Genomic DNA, 19,260 nt, shown 5'->3' with positions numbered 1-19,260 from the left:
ATCTATCTACCTCTGTCTTAAAAATATTCAAAGACTGCCTCCATTGCCTTTTGAGGACATGAATTCCAGAGCTTCACGATCCTCTGAGAGGAAATAATTCTCCTAATTTTTGTCTTAAATGGGCGAAACCTTATTTTTAACAAGTGACCCCTAGTTCTGAATTCTCCAAGTAACGGAAACATCCTCTCCACATCCACCCCATCAATACCCCTCAGGATCTTGAAGGTTTCATCAAGTTGCCTCTTAATCTTCTAAACTCTAGCAGATAAAAATCTAACCTCTCCAAACTTTCCTCTCCCAAATTTCTTCATAAGACAACCCGCTCATTCCTGGTGTTCGTCAAGTACAAGTGCATTTTCAAACTTTTTTCCCGTGACCCACTTTTATCAACTGGCCGACCTTCATGACCACCATTATTTCTTGCCTTTTATGCAACAGGTGAGCCTGCTTTGCTCTCACGATCTCACTTGCTTTGTCTTTGTCATTCACTGTTACATTTCTGCTGACTATTTAAATTCGCATTGCATCCTTTGAAAAAAATCAAGAGGTTTGTCCTCTAATTCACCATGCTTCGTCTTCAAATGCCTTTGAAGTTTTGAGGGTTTTAAACTTTGGTTTGCCAGTACTTCCCTGCATATAACACATCCTAATTTGCATAGGCCCAGTTAATAAACCCATACCTCAAGAAATCATCTTTATACTGCTTTGTTCCTGATTTCAGTATCTTCTTAACGGGTTGTTTACCAAAGGCCCTTGAGCTCACACCAGCACTGCTTTGTCCTGCCGTGATCTCTCCTGAGTAGCGCTCTCAAGCAGATTTAGTTGTGAGATCTTGGCCTATTTGTGTCTCTGGCCCTCTCTTTTCCTTATTATGAAACAGTCCATCTGCAGCTCTTCACCGTCCTGTTGCCTTGCAGTTACAAAATAGAGGAATCTCTTCTCCGTGATTTCGCGCTTAAAGCGCGATGTACAGGGTGTGTGACATCCGTGTACGTACCTGGGGCGTGACCTGCTCTCTGCCGCCGCTTCTGACTGGAAGACTTGTATTTTTTACAAAACATTGGTTCCTGGGACAGCACGCTGACAACAGGAAGAGGCAGCCTGCCCCGATGGGCTTCGGGCCTTCGCATGGCTGGACCTGGGGGCATGCATGCACAGGACGACCGACGTTCATGAAAGTCGGTCACAGCCATTGGGCGCTTCTCCTGTGATCGAAAACGCTGTGACCAATCGCTCTGCGGCCCTCCTGACACCTGTCCGTGGGACACAACCCTGAGTTTGAAAAACCCTGGTCTAGTAAACTTTCTCTGACCTGCTTACGCTTTTATATATTTCCTTTTAGGAGGAGACCAGTGCAGTACAGAATACTCCAGATGTGGGGCAAGATTCTACCGGAAAAACTTAATGTCCCGTTTAGGGCGCGTTTAGCGTAGTGTTTCTCGGTGGCTGCAGCACCATGAAATATCTCGCTATTCAACAACAATTTGCTGTGTTTTTTGGCCTTGGGGAGATTTTCTCCGCTGAACTCGCACTAGAGTCATTTCCTGCTGGTATGTCCAGCAGGAAAGGCCCCTTACAGATCCAGATGCCGTTGAGAAGCTCTTTGCCGATCGGGGTGCCATTTTGTGTGGCTGCCCAAATGTTCTCTTTGCCACCTCCCCACCCTCTGCAAACTACCTTGGGGAAGACACTGATCTCTGGCAGTGCCAACCTGGCACCTGGGCTCCCTCTTGCACTAGGACACCCAGATCCCTCTGGACTGAGGAAGAGAAATACACATCTTCTCTAACCTAGGCCAAAGACCGAATGTGCCCTGATCTCCAGTCTTCCGATACCTAGGCATCAAACTTTCAATTTCCCTCCCAAACCTCTACATCTCTTCCTCCTTTTTAGGACCCTTTGATCAAAGCCTACCTCTGATAAACGTTTGTTTACCTGCTCTCGTTTCTCCTTTATTGGTGGAAAATTGTGTTTTATAAAGCTCCTGTGATGTGCCTTAAATCATTTTATTAAGTTAAAGGTGCTATACAAATGCAGGTTGTTCATCTAATACGCAAGTGGTTTTTCTTTTCAACCCTCTATTGTTGTCCATCTCCCCACTTTAAAAATAAACTTTAAATTTGCCCCTTCGCTGTGCTTTTGTCTCCTTCCAGTTAATTATTTTGCTCACTTTATACATATATACCGCCTTTGAAAAATGCTTCGGGCCATTTCTGTTGCATGAAAAATAATCTAGTTGCAAAATTTATTGTATTTGAATTTTATTCATGTCTTGCGGCACCAGTTTGGCCATCTGTGCATTGTTCAGTTATCTCCTTTGTATTTGTGATGTGTGCGGTATTTCTTCTACTGTGCTAAAGTTTAATAGATAATTTTAAAATAAATTTTCCCATCTAGAAGAAGTCTGATGATCAAACCAAAAGCATGCACATGGCTGGCCTTTCCTGGGTAAAGCCTGGTTCAACACAACCTTTCAGCAAAGATGAAAGCACCGTACAAACCTAGTACTTCCTATCAACGGCACATCGGGCACTTTTCTACCTGTGAAACATATGGACTAGGTCAATTGGAATATAACTGTTTTCCTGTTGGTGCAAATTTTGGACTTTATTTTAGCAGTGACTGTAAAAACAAAAGTTTTTTTATATATATATATAATAAAACTGCTGAAGATGGGATTCCTTTTGTGTAGATTATGAAATGTTAAACTTGTATTCAAGTTCAACTTTTAACTGAAAGTTTGTTAAACTTGCATTTTGGAGACTACTACCTAAATAATCTTGGCAATACAACTATCAATTATGTTGGGGTAGTGAACTGAATTGATTGGGTGTGTCATAATGATGACATTTTGTAATACTGTTATGTAGAAATGTTTTTCATGTTTTGGGGCTGATCTGTAGAATTTAAGATGTGAGTTTAGACATTCAATCCATTCAAATCAAATGCATTTTACATAGTGTATGACAGTATTTTGCTGTTTTCATAAGTCATTTGGGTCTTCTAATGTAAATATATTGGTGTATAAATTTTGTACATAGCTTGTTGGACCCTACAGTTAGGACTTTGAGGTGAAAATTTTGCTAAAAGTGACATAGTCCACTGGTATATATTTTGGGCAGGCTGATCCATGTTAAAGTAACAGATTGCTACAAACGGTGAACCTCGTGTTTTGTAATTTTGCTGATCTTTATATACCATGTATGAATGTGCAAAGTAATTCAACTCAATGAAGACACCTTTTCCAATGTTGTTACTAGACATTTTCATGTCCTAATTACCTCGTGCAACAACACAGCATGTTATATACATAAAATGCTGTTTTTGTCACATCGTTCCAAGAGGAAATAGCTGCTGGCCTAGCAACTGATATCATGGTTTAACCCTTAAAATAAAAACAACCTAAACTGTACCAACTACTAATGTATTTGCTCTCGCTGTTTGTGTATATTTTAATATGCCATGGGTGTTCTGTGTAAAGTCGCCACAGTCCCAGATGGCCATAGGCTGCTTTCTCCTTCGAGGGGGAGAGCTGAGACGAGGGGCAAGGTTGAAAAGGCGAGGCTCAGTTCTGTGTAACCCTCAGGCATATTGCTAATGCTGTCATAAAGATTATTCCAGTCGTTCATAGCCAGCTGATTGCTGCAGTTTCATGTGCTAACCACCAGGTGGTAGTGCAATGCAAATCTCTTGGCTTCATCGTCAGTTCGTATGAAATCTTTTTAATCTTTCAGGTAAGTTAACTCCTCAAATGCATTTTAACTTCTGCCTTTGAATGTTAAGAGCTCTTGGTCGTGCTATCCTTGGCCCCTCCCCGCTTCATACTCTGCCTTCAACCTGCTTTGTTCCTTCGATCAGCTTCCTCCCACACCAGCAAATGAGGGTTTCCCTGATGCTCCTTTCCTCACACTCTTCACTGCAGTTATCAGTACTCTGCTTCTCTATGCCCAGCTGTCTGCCCCTTCACAACTTCTCCCCAAAATCTGAGCCTGTTGCACCACTTCCACAAAAATAATTATCTGGATCTCTGTGGAGTGCCCTTCATTTAAAAAAAAATTATGTTTATGATTGCAACATGCTCATAAGGTTAAAGCCACTACTTATTTGATGAACTGCCCTCTCCCTTTAACCTTTTCCTACCCATCACCACATCCTCTGCACACTTCAAACAATCTTACCTCCTCTCCTCACCTTTCTTGTATCGTCTTTTGTAACTACCAGTGTAGTATTGGGGTTATCTTTTATTCAGGCTGTATTATGTATCTAATTCCGCTTCACCTTGAACTTGCACATGATCATTCCATGTGCAAAACCACAGAGATTGGCTACTTAATAAATGATGGAAGGGCTTGCATAAAGTGAGATTAGCAGCTTTAATGACAATTTGAAAAATGCATAAGATCATAGAATCCTTAAAGTGCAGAAGGAGGCCATTCAGCCCATCTAGTCTCCACCGACCCTTGGAAAGAGCACTCTATCTCCATAACCCAGTAAACCCACTTACTTTTGGATACTAAGGGGCAATTTAGCATGGCCAATCCACCTAATCTGCACATTTTTGGACTGCGGAAGAAACCGGAGTCTCTGGAGGAAACCCACGCAGACACTGGGACAAAGTGCAAACACTACACAGGGTCGCCCGCGGCCGGAATTGAACCCTGCTCCCTGGTGCTGCGAAGGAGCAGTGCTAGCCACCGTGCCGCACAGTAGAGATTCTGAAAAGATTCAATGAAGACCACATTCCCCAGACTATATTTGGACTTCTAATGTGTCAAATTAATGTAGGTATTTGGTCCAGAGCAAGTATTTCTTTTAATAAACATTTTATTGAGGTATTTTTGGTATAACAACAACAAAATGAACATTGTACATGAAACTATAAACATAGTGCAAAAGCCATCTCCCTCCCTTACAGGTCCCACCTTTATTAACCCCCTCCCCTAAGCTAAACTAACCCCCCCCCCACCCCCCCTTTCTGCTGACGATTAATTTTCCGTGAAGAAGTCGATGGGTTGCCACTTCCGGGCGAACCCTAACATTGACACTCAAGGTGAACTTGATTTTCTCCAAACAGAGAAAGCTAGTCTTGTCTGATAACCAGGTCTCCAACTTCGGGGGCTTTGAGTCCCTCCAAGCTAATAGTATCCGTCTCCGGGCTACCAGGGAAGCAAAGGCCAGAACATCTGCCTCTCTCCTAGATTCCCGGGTCTTCCGACACCCTGAAAATCGCCACCTCTGGACTTAGTGCCACCCTTGTTTTTAACACCGTGGACATGACAATCTGCAAACCCCTGCCAAAATCCTCTAAGCTTCGGACATGCCCAGAACATGTGGACATGGTTCGCTGGCCCTCCCGCACATTTTGCACACCTGTCTTCCACGCCAAAGAATCTGCTCATCCGGGCCGCTGTCATATGAGCTCGGTGAACGACCTTGAATTGTACCAGGCTGAGCATGGCACATGTTGCTGACGCATTGACTCTATTCAACGCGTCCGCCCATAGACCATCCTCTATCTCTCCTCCCAGCTCCTCAGTCTGTGTCTCCTCTGACCCCATAAGTTCCTTGTAAATGTCAGAGACGCTCCCTTCTACCCACCCTCTGGAAACTACCCTGTCCTGAATCCCCCTTAGCGGTAGGAGCGGGAAGGTTGACAGATGTTTACGTAGGAAGTCCCGCACCTGCAGATACCTGAATTTGTTTCCCCTCGCCAACCCAGACTTCTCCAGCACACTCCTACTCGGAAAGCTCCCCTCCATAAACATATCCCCCATCCTCTCAATCCCTGCTCTTCCCCCATATCCGGAACCCCCCATCCATACTTCCCGGGGCAAACCGGTGATTATTACAGATTGGGGACCAAACCGATGCTCCCTCTGCTCCCACATGTCTCCTCCATTGCCCCCAGACTCTCAGGGCCGCCACCACCACGGGGCTGGTGGAGTACCGTTCTGGCGGGATTGGCAGAGGTGCAGTTACCAATGACCACAGACAGGTGCCCTTGCATGAAACCACCTCCATACGCTCCCATGCTGACCCCTCTCCCACCACCCACTTCCTGATCATGGCTATATTCGCCACCCAGTAATTAGTTACTAAAATATGGCAGCGCCAGCCCGCCCTCTCCCTGACTGCTCAAGCGGGGGCTTGCCCACCCAAACAAAGCCAGTGATCACTTTGTTGACCCTTTTAAAAAAGGACCACAGAATAAAGATGGGGAGACAATGAAACACGAACAGGAAACTCGGGAGGACCGTCATCTTCACCGTTTGCACCCTCCCAGCTAATGACAACGGGAGCGCGTCCCATCTCCGGAAATCGTCCTTCATTTGGTCTAGTTGGGCCAGGTTTAATTTATGCAGCCGGTCCCATTGAATGCCTAGGTACCTAAAGCTTTCCCCTACTAATCTAAACTGCAGCTCCCCCAATCGCCTCTCCTGTCCCCTTGCCAGGATCGCAAACATCTCACTTTTCCCCATATTTAGTTTATACCCTGAAAACCGGCCAAATTCCCCCAGAATCCTCATCCTCATGATTTCTTCCATCCCCTCTATTGGGTCCGATATATACAGAAGTGGGTTGTCTGCATAGAGTGAGATTCTGCACCCCCCAGCCCCTTGAGGCTCTCAGAGCAATTGCCAACGGCTCTATAGCTAGCGCGAACAACAGTGGGGAGAGTGGGCATCCCTGTCTCATCCCCCGGTGCAGTCTAAAATCATCTGATGTTGTCCTATTCGTCCGTACGCTTGCCACAGGAGCCTGATACAGCAACCTGACCCAGTGAGTAAAGCCCTGCCCAAATTCGAACCGTCCCAGTACCTCCCACAGATAATCCCATTCTACCCTACCCTATCAAAAGTCTTCTCTACGTCCATTGTGATCACTACCTCCACCTACCTTCGGGGGGTATCATGATCACGTTTAACAACCTTCTTACATTGGCCACCATCTGCCTACCCTTAACAAACCCCATCTGGTCTTCCTCAATAACAGCTGGAACACAATCCTCAATCCTGGAGGACAAAATTGTGGCCAGCAGTTTGGCGTCCACATTCAACAGGGATTTCGGCCTGTAGAACCCACACAGCTCCGTGTTCTTGTCCCACTTCAGAATCAGCGAAATCGTGGCCTGTGACATCATCGGGGGGGGGGGGGGGTCAGCACCCCTCTCTCCCTTGTCTCATTGAACATCCTCATCAACACCGGCCCCAATGTCCCAGAGAACTTTTTATAAAACTCTACTGGGTACCTGTCCGGCCCCGGGGCTTTACCCGACTGCATGGCCTTCAGACCCTCCACTATCCCTTCCAACCCGACCGGGGCCCCAGCCCTTATACCAGCTCCCTGTCCACCTTTGGGAAATTTAGCCCCCCCCCAATTTAGCTCCCCTCTGACCCCATAGGGGGTTCCGACCTATACAGCCTACTGTAGAAATCCCTAAACTCCTTATTCACCCCTGCTGAATCTCCAACCAGGTTCCCATCTCCGTCATTTACTTTCCCTATCTCCCTGGCTGCCTCCCTCTTTCTAAGCTGCTGTGCAAGCATTCTGCTGGCCTCCCCATGCTCAAACATCGCCCTCCTCGCCTTTCTCAGCTGCTCCACCACCCTTCCTGTGGTTAACAAGCTGAACTCTGGACTTCCGGGTGCGGCGATGACCAGCTGAGTCGCACGTTTCGGCAGCTCCCTGTGAAACGGACTTTTAGGCTCTTGATAGGAGCCCCAACGGCAATTTTGACGGCTAAAATCACTGTGCGGTAAACCAGAAGGGAATCCCCCCTGGATACGGATGGAAAAAGGAGGAGAGAGTGGCCAGATTGCAGTGGATCCTTTAGAACAGCGGCAAGGAAGGCAAGCAAAAACCAAGATGGCGTCGGAAGGTGGCAGTTTAACATGGGGCCCTGAACAACAAGAGTTCTTGAAATGCTGTGTGGAAGAGATCAAAAAGGAAATGAAGAAAGCTGTTGGCCCCGATACTACAGGCGATCGAAGGGCTAAAGGAGGAACAAAAGACCCAGGAGCGGGAGCTTCGGGTCGTGAAGGCAAAGGCAGCCGAGAATGAGGACGATATACAGGGCCTGGTGGTGAAGACGGAGACGCAGGAGGCACATCAGAAACGATGTGTGGAAAGGTTGGAGGCACTGGAAAACAACGCAAGGAGGAACAACCTGAGGATTCTTGGTCTTCCTGAAGGTGTGGAGGGAGCGGACGTCGGGGCATATGTGAGCACGATGCTGCACTCGTTAATGGGAGCGGAGGCCCCGGCGGGTCCGTTGGAGGTGGAGGGAGCATACCGAGTGATGGCGCGAGGACCGAGAGCAGGAGAAATTCCCAGAGCCATAGTGGTGAGATTCCTCCGTTTTAAGGATAGAGAAATGGTCCTTAGATGGGCGAAGAAAACTCGGAGCAGTAAATGGGAGAACGCGGTGATCCGCGTTTATCAAGACTGGAATGCGGAGGTGGCGAGAAGGAGGGCGAGCTTTAATCGGGCCAAGGCGGTGCTTCATAAAAAGAAGATAAAATTTGGAATGCTGCAACCGGCAAGACTGTGGGTCACATCGAGGGAGGCACCACTACTTTGAGACGGCGGATGAAGCGTGGACTTTTATTGTGGAAGAAAAACTGGAATGAGCGGGTTATTAAAAAGAACGTTCGAACAAAGTGGTGGGGCGAATGTGGGGGGCAAAGGGGGGTTTTATGTACTAATCCTGCGATGTGGTAACTTTTCTCTCTCCCACAGGTGGTGATGGGGGGAGGAGGGGAGGTGGAGAAGATGGGGCGTTGGCCATTGGGGGTGGGGCCAAGGGAGAAGCGCGGGCTTGGTTCCCGCGCTATGATAATCATGGCGGGAATAGAGAAGCAGGAAGGAGGGGGCGTCGCACGGTGCGAGCCGAGGTCACGGGGGGAAGCCGAGGTCAGCCAGAGTTTGCTGACTTCTGGGAGCAACATGGGGGGAGTAATTACGCTAGCGGGGGATCTAGCGGGGGGGGGGTGGGAGGGGGGAATTACTGGGTTGCTGCTGCTGGGGAGAGGGGGGAGCTGGTATGGGAGAGGATGGGTGGGGGGGCACCGCCTGGGGGAGATACAGCTGCGTGGGAACCGGGTGAGGAGCTGGAAAAAGGTGATGGCTAATCGACAAGGGGGGGGGGGGTAGGAAGCCCCCCAACTCGGCTGATCACGTGGAACGTGAGAGGGCTGAACGGGCCGATAAAGAGGGCACGGGTACTCGCACACCTTAAGAAACTTAAGGCAGATGTGGTTATGTTACAGGAAACGCACCTGAAACTGATAGACCAGGTTAGGCTACGCAAAGGATGGGTGGGGCAGGTGTTCCATTCGGGGCTAGATGCGAAAAACAGGGGGGTGGCTATATTAGTGGGGAAGCGGGTAATGTTCGAGGCAAAGACTATAGTGGCGGATAACGGGGGCAGATACGTGATGGTGAGTGGAAAACTACAGGGGGAGACGGTGGTTTTGGTAAACGTATATGCCCCGAACTGGGATGATGCCAATTTTATGAGGCGGATGCTAGGATGCATTCCGGACCTAGAGATGGGAAAGCTGATAATGGGGGGAGATTTTAATACGGTGTTGGAACCAGGGCTGGATAGGTCGAAGTCCAGGACTGGAAGGAGGCCGGCAGCAGCCAAGGTACTTAAAGATTTTATGGAGCAGATGGGAGGTGTAGACCCGTGGAGATTTAGCAGACCTAGGAGTAAGGAGTTCTCGTTTTTCTCCTATGTCCATAAAGTCTACTCGCGAATAGACTTTTTTGTGCTGGGTAGGGCATTGATCCCGAAGGTGAGGGGAACGGAGTATACGGCTATAGCCATTTCGGATCACGCTCCACACTGGGTGGACTTGGAGATAGGGGAGGAAACAGGAGGGCGCCCACCCTGGAGAATGGACATGGGACTAATGGCAGATGAGGGGGTGTGTCTAAGGGTGAGGGGGTGCATTGAAAAGTACTTGGAACTCAATGATAATGGGGAGGTCCAGGTGGGAGTGGTCTGGGAGGCGTTGAAGGCGGTGGTTAGAGGGGAGCTGATATCAATAAGGGCACATAAAGGGAAGCAGGAGAGTAAGGAACGGGAGCGGTTGCTGCAAGAACTTTTGAGGTTGGACAGACAATATGCGGAAGCACCGGAGGAGGGACTGTACAGGGAAAGGCAAAGGCTACATGTAGAATTTGACTTGCTGACTACAGGCACTGCAGAGGCACAATGGAGGAAGGCACAGGGTGTACAGTACGAATATGGGGAGAAGGCGAGCAGGTTGCTGGCACACCAATTGAGGAAAAGGGGAGCAGCGAGGGAAATAGGGGGAGTGATGGATGAGGAAGGAGAGATGGAGCGGGGAGCGGAGAGAGTGAATGGAGTGTTCAAGACATTTTATAAAAAATTATATGAAGCTCAACCCCCGGATGGGAGGGAGAGAATGATGGGCTTCTTGGATCGGCTGGAATTTCCCAAGGTGGAAGAGCAGGAAAGGGTGGGACTGGGAGCACAGATCGAGGTAGAAGAAGTGGTGAAAGGAATTAGGAGCATGCAGGCGGGAAAGGCCCCGGGACCGGATGGATTCCCAGTCGAATTCTATAGAAAATATGTGGACTTGCTCGCCCCGGTACTGACGAGGACCTTTAATGAGGCAAAGGAAAGGGGACAACTGCCCCCGACTATGTCTGAAGCAACGATATCGCTTCTCTTAAAGAAGGAAAAGGACCCGCATTGAAGACCTATTTCCCTCCTAAATGTAGATGCCAAGGTCCTGGCCAAGGTAATGGCAATGAGAATAGAGGAATGTGTCCCGGGGGTGGTCCACGAGGACCAAACTGGGTTTGTGAAGGGGAGACAGCTGAACATGAATATACGGAGGTTGTTAGGGGTAATGATGATGGCCCCACCAGAGGGAGAAACGGAGATAGTAGTGGCGATGGATGCCGAGAAAGCATTTGATAGAGTGGAGTGGGATTATTTGTGGGAGGTGTTGAGGAGATTTGGTTTTGGAGAGGGGTATGTTAGATGGGTGCAGCTGTTGTATAGGGCCCCAGTGGCGAGCGTGGTCACGAATGGACGGGGATCTGCATATTTTCGGCTCCATAGAGGGACAAGGCAGGGATGCCCTCTGTCCCCATTATTGTTTGCACTGGCGATTGAGCCCCTGGCGATAGCGTTGAGGGGTTCCAAGAAGTGGAGGGGAGTACTTAGGGGAGGAGAAGAGCACCGGGTATCTTTGTATGCGGACGATTTGCTACTATACGTGGCGGACCCGGCAGAGGGGATGCCAGAAATAATGCGGATACTTGGGGAGTTTGGGGATTTTTCAGGGTATAAATTGAACATGGGGAAAAGTGAGTTGTTTGTGGTGCATCCAGGGGAGCAGAGTAGAGTATTAGAGGACCTACCGTTGAGGAAGGTAACAAGGGACTTTCGTTACCTGGGGATCCAGATAGCTAAGAATTGGGGCACATTGCATAGGTTAAATTTAACGCGGTTGGTGGAACAGATGGAGGAGGATTTCAAGAGATGGGATATGGTATCCCTGTCAATGGCAGGGAGGGTGCAGGCGGTTAAGATGGTGGTCCTCCCGAGATTCCTCTTTGTGTTTCAGTGCCTCCCGGTGGTGATCACGAAGGCTTTTTTTTAAAAGGATTGAAAAGAGCATCATGGGTTTTGTGTGGAACGGGAAGACCCCGAGAGTGAGGAAGGGATTCTTACAGCGTAGCAGGGATAGGGGGGGGCTGGCACTACCGAGCCTAAGTGAGTATTATTGGGCCGCTAATATTTCAATGGTGAGTAAGTGGATGGGAGAGGAGGAGGGAGCGGCGTGGAAGAGATTAGAGAGGGCGTCCTGTAGGGGGACTAGCCTACAGGCTATGGTGACAGCCCCATTGCCTTTCTCACCGAGGAACTACACCACAAGCCCGGTGGTGGTGGCTACACTGAAGATTTGGGGACAGTGGAGACGGCATAGGGGAAAGACTGGAGCCTTGGGGGGGTCCCCGATAAGAAACAACCATAGGTTTGCCCTGGGGGGAATGGATGGGGGATATGGAATGTGGCAAAGAGCAGGAATAACGCAACTGAAAGATCGGTTTGTGGATGGGAAGTTCGCGAGTCTGGGAGCGCTGACCGAGAAATATGGGTTGCCCCAAGGGAATGCATTCAGGTATATGCAACTGAGGGCTTTTGCGAGGCAACAGGTGAGGGAATTCCCGCAGCTCCCGACACAAGAGGTGCAGGACAGAGTGATCTCAAAGACATGGGTGGGGGATGGTAAGGTGTCAGATATATATAGGGAAATGAGGGACGAAGGGGAGACTATGGTAGATGAACTAAAAGGGAAATGGGAAGAAGAGCTGGGGGAGGAGATCGAGGAGGGGCTGTGGGCAGATGCCCTAAGCAGGGTAAACTCGTCGTCCTCGTGTGCCAGGCTAAGCCTGATTCAGTTTAAGGTATTACACAGGGCACATATGACTGGAGCACGGCTCAGTAAATTTTTTGGGGTGGAGGATAGGTGTGCGAGGTGCTCGAGAAGCCCAGCGAATCATACCCATATGTTTTGGTCATGCCCGGCACTACAGGGGTTTTGGATGGGGGTGACAAAGGTGCTTTCAAAAGTAGTAGGAGTCCGGGTCGAACCAAGCTGGGGGTTGGCTATATTTGGGGTTGCACAAGAGCCGGGAGTGCAGGAGGCGAGAGAGGCCGATGTTTTGGCCTTTGCGTCCCTAGTAGCCCGGCGCAGGATATTGCTAATGTGGAAAGAAGCCAAGCCCCCGGGGGTGGAGACCTGGATAAATGACATGGCGGGGTTTATAAAGCTAGAGCGGATTAAGTTCGTCCTAAGGGGGTCGGCTCAAGGGTTCACCAGGCGGTGGCAACCGTTCGTCGAATACCTCGCAGAAAGATAGACGGAATGGGAAAAAGAAGGCAGCAGCAGCAGCCCAGGATCGGGGGGGGGGGGGAGGGGTGGGGGGGGGGGGGGGGAGGGGTGGGGGGGGGGGGGGGGGGGGGGAGGAGGAACCAGAAGGACTCTCAGGGTTGTTAATATATACTGTATAATATGTATAGGTCGTTGCTACAGATAATTATATATTGGACTGTTAAATTATATTTTTGGAGAGTGTTACTTGTGATAAGGCAGTTGCCAATTAGGGCTAGTTTTCATTTTTGTTATTTATTATTTATTCATTTTTTGTTTATAAAATAGGTCATTGTTATTTGTGTTGTTATAATATTGTGTAAAGGATGCACAATGTACTGTGTTGGTTGACCAAAGATTTTCAATAAAATATTTAATTTAAAAATTTTTTTTTAAAAAAACAAGCTGAACTCCGCCTGTAGCCTCTGCCGTTCCCTTAAAAGCCCTGCCTCTGGGGTCTCTGCATACCTCTTATCGATCTGTAGTATCTCCTTTACCAGTCGGTCCGTCTCTGCCCTGCCCACCCTCTCCCTATGCGTGTATCGAGATCAGCTCCCCTCTGACCACCGCCTTCAGTGCTTCCCAGACCACCGCTGCTGAAATTTCCCCCGTGTCGTTGATCTGCAGGTAGTTCTGAATACATTTCCTCAGCCGCTCGCACACCCCTTCGTCAGCCAAAAGTCCCACATCTAACCTTCAGTGCGGGCACTGGTTACTGTCTTTATTAACCTGCAGGTCAACCCAGTGCGGAGCATGGTCTGAGATTGTGATCACCGAGTACCCTGTGTCCACCACCCCTGCCAGTAAGGCCCTGCTCAAAATAAAGAAATCAATCCGGGAGTACACTTTATGCAGGTGTGAGTAGGAGAACTCCTTCACCCTCGCCTGCCCAAATTGCCATGGATTCTCCCCCCCCCCCCCCCCCCCCCCCAACCACCATCTGCTCCATGAACCCGTTTAGTTCCTTTGCCATTGCTGGCACCCAGTCCATTTTCGAGCTTGACCGGTCCAAGCCAGGGTCACTAACTGGTGAAGTCCACTCTCATGGCCAACCTGTGCGAGTCCAGGTCCGGTATCTTCCCCAGCATCCTCTTTATAAACTCCACATCATCCCAATTTGGCGCATACACATTTACTAATACCACCTGCACCCCCTCCAGTTTCCCACTGACCATAATGTACCGACCTCCCACATCCGAGACTATTCTACCCGCCTCAAACACCACCCGCTTATTGATCAGGATCAAGATCCCTCTAGTCTTTGAATCTAGTCCCGAGTGAAAGACCTGACTGACCCAGCCTTTCCTCAATCTAATCTGGTCAGTTACTCTAAGGCACATCTCCTGCAACATTACCACGTCCGCCTTCAGTCCCTTAAGATGCGCGAACACACTTGCCCCGTTGACTGGCCCATTTAACCCTCGAACATTCCAGGTGATCAGCCTAGTTGGGGGCTTATTGCCCCCCGCTTCGCCAATCAACCATCCCCTTTTTTGGGCCCGCCTCCAGCCCATGCTCCGCGCCTCCACCGGCCCGCCCCCAGGCAGCCACCGCCCCCAACCTCCTCTCTGTCCCTTAGCCCAAGTCCCTCCCTCGTCAGCAGAACATTTTCCCCCCATCTCCCCTAGTAACACTCTGTAACCCAACCCCTTTAATAAACCAAATATATGCACACCCCCCACTACGCTTCTGTGAGCTAGCCCGCCCAGCTAGCTTGGTGGCCCCCATCCCTGGTCCTGGATAGTCTCCCACCTATTGTTCCCCCCACCCCCCACTCATACAAACATACTCCAACATCAAACAATCCCCATACAATTGCCTGACAGAAAAACACCAAAATCTAAACAATCACACCTCCATCCCCCAACAGTGCAAATGAAAACCTTAACTCACTCAGCTCTGCCACTGGTCCCAAATCAATACAGAAGGGCATTACAAACAACTTCCACAAAACGAAAGACGGGAAACTTTTTTTAAAAGAACAAAAACAAAAAAAACAAAACCCCATGAACGTTGCAGCAAAGTTCAAAATTTCTCAGTCCACCACCAGTCCTTTCCTTTTCACGAAGTCCAGCGCGTCCTCAGGCGACTCAAAATAAAAGTGCTGTTCCTCGTACGTGACCCAATGATGGGCCGGATACACCAGTCCGAACTTCACCTTTTTCTTGAAAAGGATCAACCTAATCTGGTTGAAGCCTGCTCTTCTCCTGGCCACCTCCACAGTCAGGTCTTGGTAGACCCGCAGGCTACTGTTGTCCCATTTACAGCTCCGTGTCTGCTTGGCCCACTGTAGAATGCGCTCCATATCCAAGTACCTGTGGAATCTCACCACCATTGCCTCGGGGGGGTCTACCATTTGCGGCTTCCTCGCGAGTGCTCTGTGAGCCCTGTCCACCTCCAAGGGTCGGGAGAATACCCCATCCTCCAGCAGCTTCTCAAACATGATAGGGGCTGTGTAGCACAGGGCTAAATCGCTGGCTTTGAAAGCAGACCAAGGCAGGCCAGCAGCACGGTTCAATTCCCGTACCAGCCTCCCCGAACAGGTGCCGGACTAGGGGCTTTTCACAGTAACTTCATTTGAAGCTTACTTGTGACAATAAGTGATTTTCATTTCATGTCTGTGATGTATGCCCCAGCTTCCGCTCCTTCAGACCCCTCCGGGAGCCCAACAATTCTCAGGTTCTGCCGGCCGGACCTACTCTCTAGGTCCTCCAGCAGCTTCTCAGGAAACTAAGGAAATTCGGCATGTCCACATTGACTCTTACCAACGTTTACAGATGCACCATAGAAAGCATCCTATCAGGCTGCATCACAGCCTGGTATGGCAACTGCTCGGCCCAGGACCGCAAGCAACTTCAGAGAGTCGTAAACACCGCCCAGTCCATCACAGAAACCTGCCTCCCATCCATTGACTCCATCTACACCTCCCACTGCCTGGGGAAAGCGGGCAGCATAATCAAAGATCCTTCCCACCCGGCTTACTCACTCTTCCAACTTCTTCCATCGGGCAGGAGATACAGAAGTCTGAGAACACACACAAACAGACTCAAAAACAGCTTCTTCCCCACTGTCACCAGACTCCTAAATGACCCTCTTATGGACTGACCTCATTAACACTACACCCTGTATGCTTCATCCGTGCCAGTGCTTAGGTAGTTACATTGTATATGTTGTGTTGCCCTATTATGTATTTTCTTTTATTCCCTTTTCTTCTCACGTACTTAATGATCTGCTCGCAGAAAAATACTTTTCACTGTACCTCGGTACACGTGACAATAAACAAATCCAATCCAATCCAATCTTCTACTGGTCTCTCCGCATCTCCACCTCCAACTTCACTGCAGTTTGATGTTCCTCCTGCTCAGCCAGCGCCTTCTCTACCTTCTGGATTGACCGATCTTGAGCGTCCAATCTAAGCTCCAGCCGCTCAATTGACTCTTTGATCGGGTCCAAGTTTTTGATACAGATATTAACTTTAAAAGTTACATTAGCACTTAAAGTGGCTTTCACAGTACCACATGACTTGTGCATGTGTAAGATTATTTTTTTCATCAGGTTTAACAGCAGCATTATGTCCCGTTCTGCTTTGAGTCTGTATTATATCGCAGGATTTTTCAAATGACCATAAAATCAGCAACTTGTCTTGTTTGTTTGAAGCAGGAAGATCCGATTGTGCACCAATCCACTTTGTTTTCCCAAAGCTCTGCTCTGGAAGCATTAGGAGAAGAATGTCTACCTGCCCGATAAGGAAACTGTACCTGACTGAATCTAAGGTAAGCAATTCAAGTCGCCACGTTGGACAAAATTGCATCCATTAATATGGACTTTAGGGTGGGGAAGGGGGTTGGAGCAGAGAAGTAGCAGTTTGAGGGGAAGTGGCTGGGGGATTTCTGGGATGAGGGGATGGAGTGTTGACAGGGTAGGATGGTGTCCCATTTTAGGGGGGGGGCAGGTGGCCATTTTGGGTTGCTCTGCTGTCTGGAGTACGGTGGACGGAGGGGGTGAGCCCCCTTAGTGGAAATGGATGACTTGATGGGAGGGGGGTTGTGAGAGACCCCCAATTCGATTGGTTATGTGGAATGTGTGGGGTTTGGGGGGAGCCCAGTGAAATGTGCAAGAGTTTTCTCTCATTTGAAAAGTTTGAGGGTCGATGTGCTTTTTCAGGAGACCCACCTGCAGGTCAGGGATCATGTCAGGTTCCGCAATAGTTTGGTTAATCAGGTGTTCCACTCGGGCTTTGATAGCAGGGCCCAAGGATGGCACTGTGTGCCAAAGAAGATAGTACATTTGTTCTCCAACCGGAAACCATGGCTTAATTGGGAGATTGAGTCCCTACTGAAGGCCAGGTCTGAGGCGTTCAAGACAGGCAACTCTGATCTTTGCAAGAAATCCAGATCCGACCTCTGCAAAGTCATCAGGCATGCCAAAAGACAATATCAGGCTAAGCGAGAGTCACAGACTAATGTCACGGACTCTCATCAGTTGTGGCAAGGCTTAAACAACATAACGGGCTACAAAACAAAGCCAAGTAGAATCTCCAGCGGTAGCGCACCTCTCCCCGATGAACTCAATGCATTCTATGCTCGGTTCGAGCTGTAAACCATCAAACAGTTGTCAACTGCCCCTGCAGCCTCAGACGCACCCATGCCTCCAGTCTCAGCTTCCGAAGTCAGATTGGCCTTCTTGAAAGTGAATCCTTGGAAAGCGATGGGTCCTGATGGGGTTCCTAGTCATGCACTCTGATCCTGCGCGGACCAGCTGGCGGATATGTTCGAGAGATCTTCAACCTTTCTCTACTCCATTCCAAGGTTCTCACCTGCTTCAAGAAGACCACCATCATACCAGTGCCAAAGAAGAACCAGGCAATGTGCCTCAACTACTGTCCGGTGGTCTTGACATCAATCATTATGAAGTGCTTCGAGAGGTTGGCCATGAGACACATACAACTCCATACTCCCAGAATGCCTTGATCCACTGCAATTCGCATACCGCCACAGCTGACGCCATCTCCCATGTCCTACACATCCCTGCAGCACCTCGACAACAAGGACTCCTACGTCAGACTTCTATTCATTGTCTACAGTGCCACCTTCAACACTATAATCCCAGACAAGCTCATATCAAAGCTCCAAAACCTAGGACTTGACTCCTCCCTCTTCAACTGGAGTCTTGACTTCCCGACTCATAGACCACAATCAGTAAAGATAAGCAACAAGGCTGTCTACTATACTCCCTATACACACACTGTGTGGCAAAATTTGGCTCCAACTCCATCTACAAGTTTGCCGATGACGCGACCATAGTGAGTTGGATCTCCAACAATAATGAGTCAGAATACAGGAGGGAGATAGAGAACCTAGTGGAGTGGTGTAATGACAACAACCTCTCCCTCAGTGTCAGCAAAACTAAAGAGCTGGTCATTAACTTCAGGAAGCAAAATATCGTACATACCCCTGTCAGCATCAATGGTGCTGAGTTGGAGATGATTGACAGCTTCGAATTCCTCGGTGTGCACACCACCAACAATCTGTCCTGGTCCACCTACGTCGACGCTCCAACCAAGAAAGCACAACAATGCCTATACGTCCTCAGGAAACTAAGGAAATTCAGCATGTCCACATTTACTCTTACCAATTTTTACAGAAACACCATAGAAAGCATCCTATCTGGCTGCAACACAGCCTGGTATGGCAACTGCTCGACCAAGACGAAGAAACTTCAGAGAGTCGTGAACACCGCCCAGTCCATCACGTGAACCCACCTCCCATACATTGACTCTGTCTACACTTCCTGCTGCCTTGGGAAAGCGGGCAGCATAATCAAAGACCCCTCCCACCCAGCTTATTCACTCTTCCAACGTCTTTCATCAGGCAGGAGATACAAAAGTCTCTGAACACACACAGTAACAGATTAAAAAACAGCTTCTTCCCCGCTGTTACGACTCCTGATTGACCCTCTTATGGACTGATCTGATCTCTTCACGCATCTTCTCTACTAGTACTACACTCCTGTGTGCTTCACCCGATGCTTGTATCTATATATTTACATCGGGCATACATAGATATACTGTTTTTTTCATGTATGGAATGATCTGTCTGGACTGTACGCAGAACAATACTTTTCACTGTACCACGGTATACGTGACAAACAAATCCAATCCAATATTTATTAATAAATGATTTTGGTTCTAGATGGAGTGGTAGCGGACCAGGCGGCAGGTATGTCATAGATACGGGGACATTGGAGGGTAAGTTGGTGCTTTTAGTGAGTGTGTATGTCCCACATTGGGGTGATGAGAAGTTCACGAAGATGATGCTGGTTGTGATACCTGATGTGGATA

At 48.8% G+C, this 19,260-nt stretch overlaps 1 protein-coding gene across 3 annotated transcripts in view; it reads left to right on the top strand.

The window, feature by feature from the left end:
- aktip (akt interacting protein) overlaps window positions 1-3,412 on the top strand; it is a 68,838-nt gene extending 65,426 nt beyond the window's left edge. For 2 of the 3 annotated variants that reach the window (XM_072518254.1, XM_072518253.1), the window contains exon 10: window positions 2,398-3,412. In XM_072518254.1, coding sequence (XP_072374355.1) covers window positions 2,398-2,505 — 108 coding nt within the window. In that variant the 3' untranslated portion in view covers window positions 2,506-3,412. The remainder of the gene's footprint in view (window positions 1-2,397) is intronic. The other variant, XM_072518255.1, reaches the window with a different exon arrangement.
- Window positions 3,413-19,260: the final 15,848 nt, after the last annotated feature.

Source organism: Scyliorhinus torazame, chromosome 10 (genome assembly GCF_047496885.1).
Source record: "Scyliorhinus torazame isolate Kashiwa2021f chromosome 10, sScyTor2.1, whole genome shotgun sequence".
NCBI classification, from domain to species: Eukaryota; Metazoa; Chordata; class Chondrichthyes; order Carcharhiniformes; family Scyliorhinidae; genus Scyliorhinus; species Scyliorhinus torazame.
Note: the sequence above shows the minus strand (reverse complement) of the source record. Positions and strands in the feature narration are given on the sequence as shown.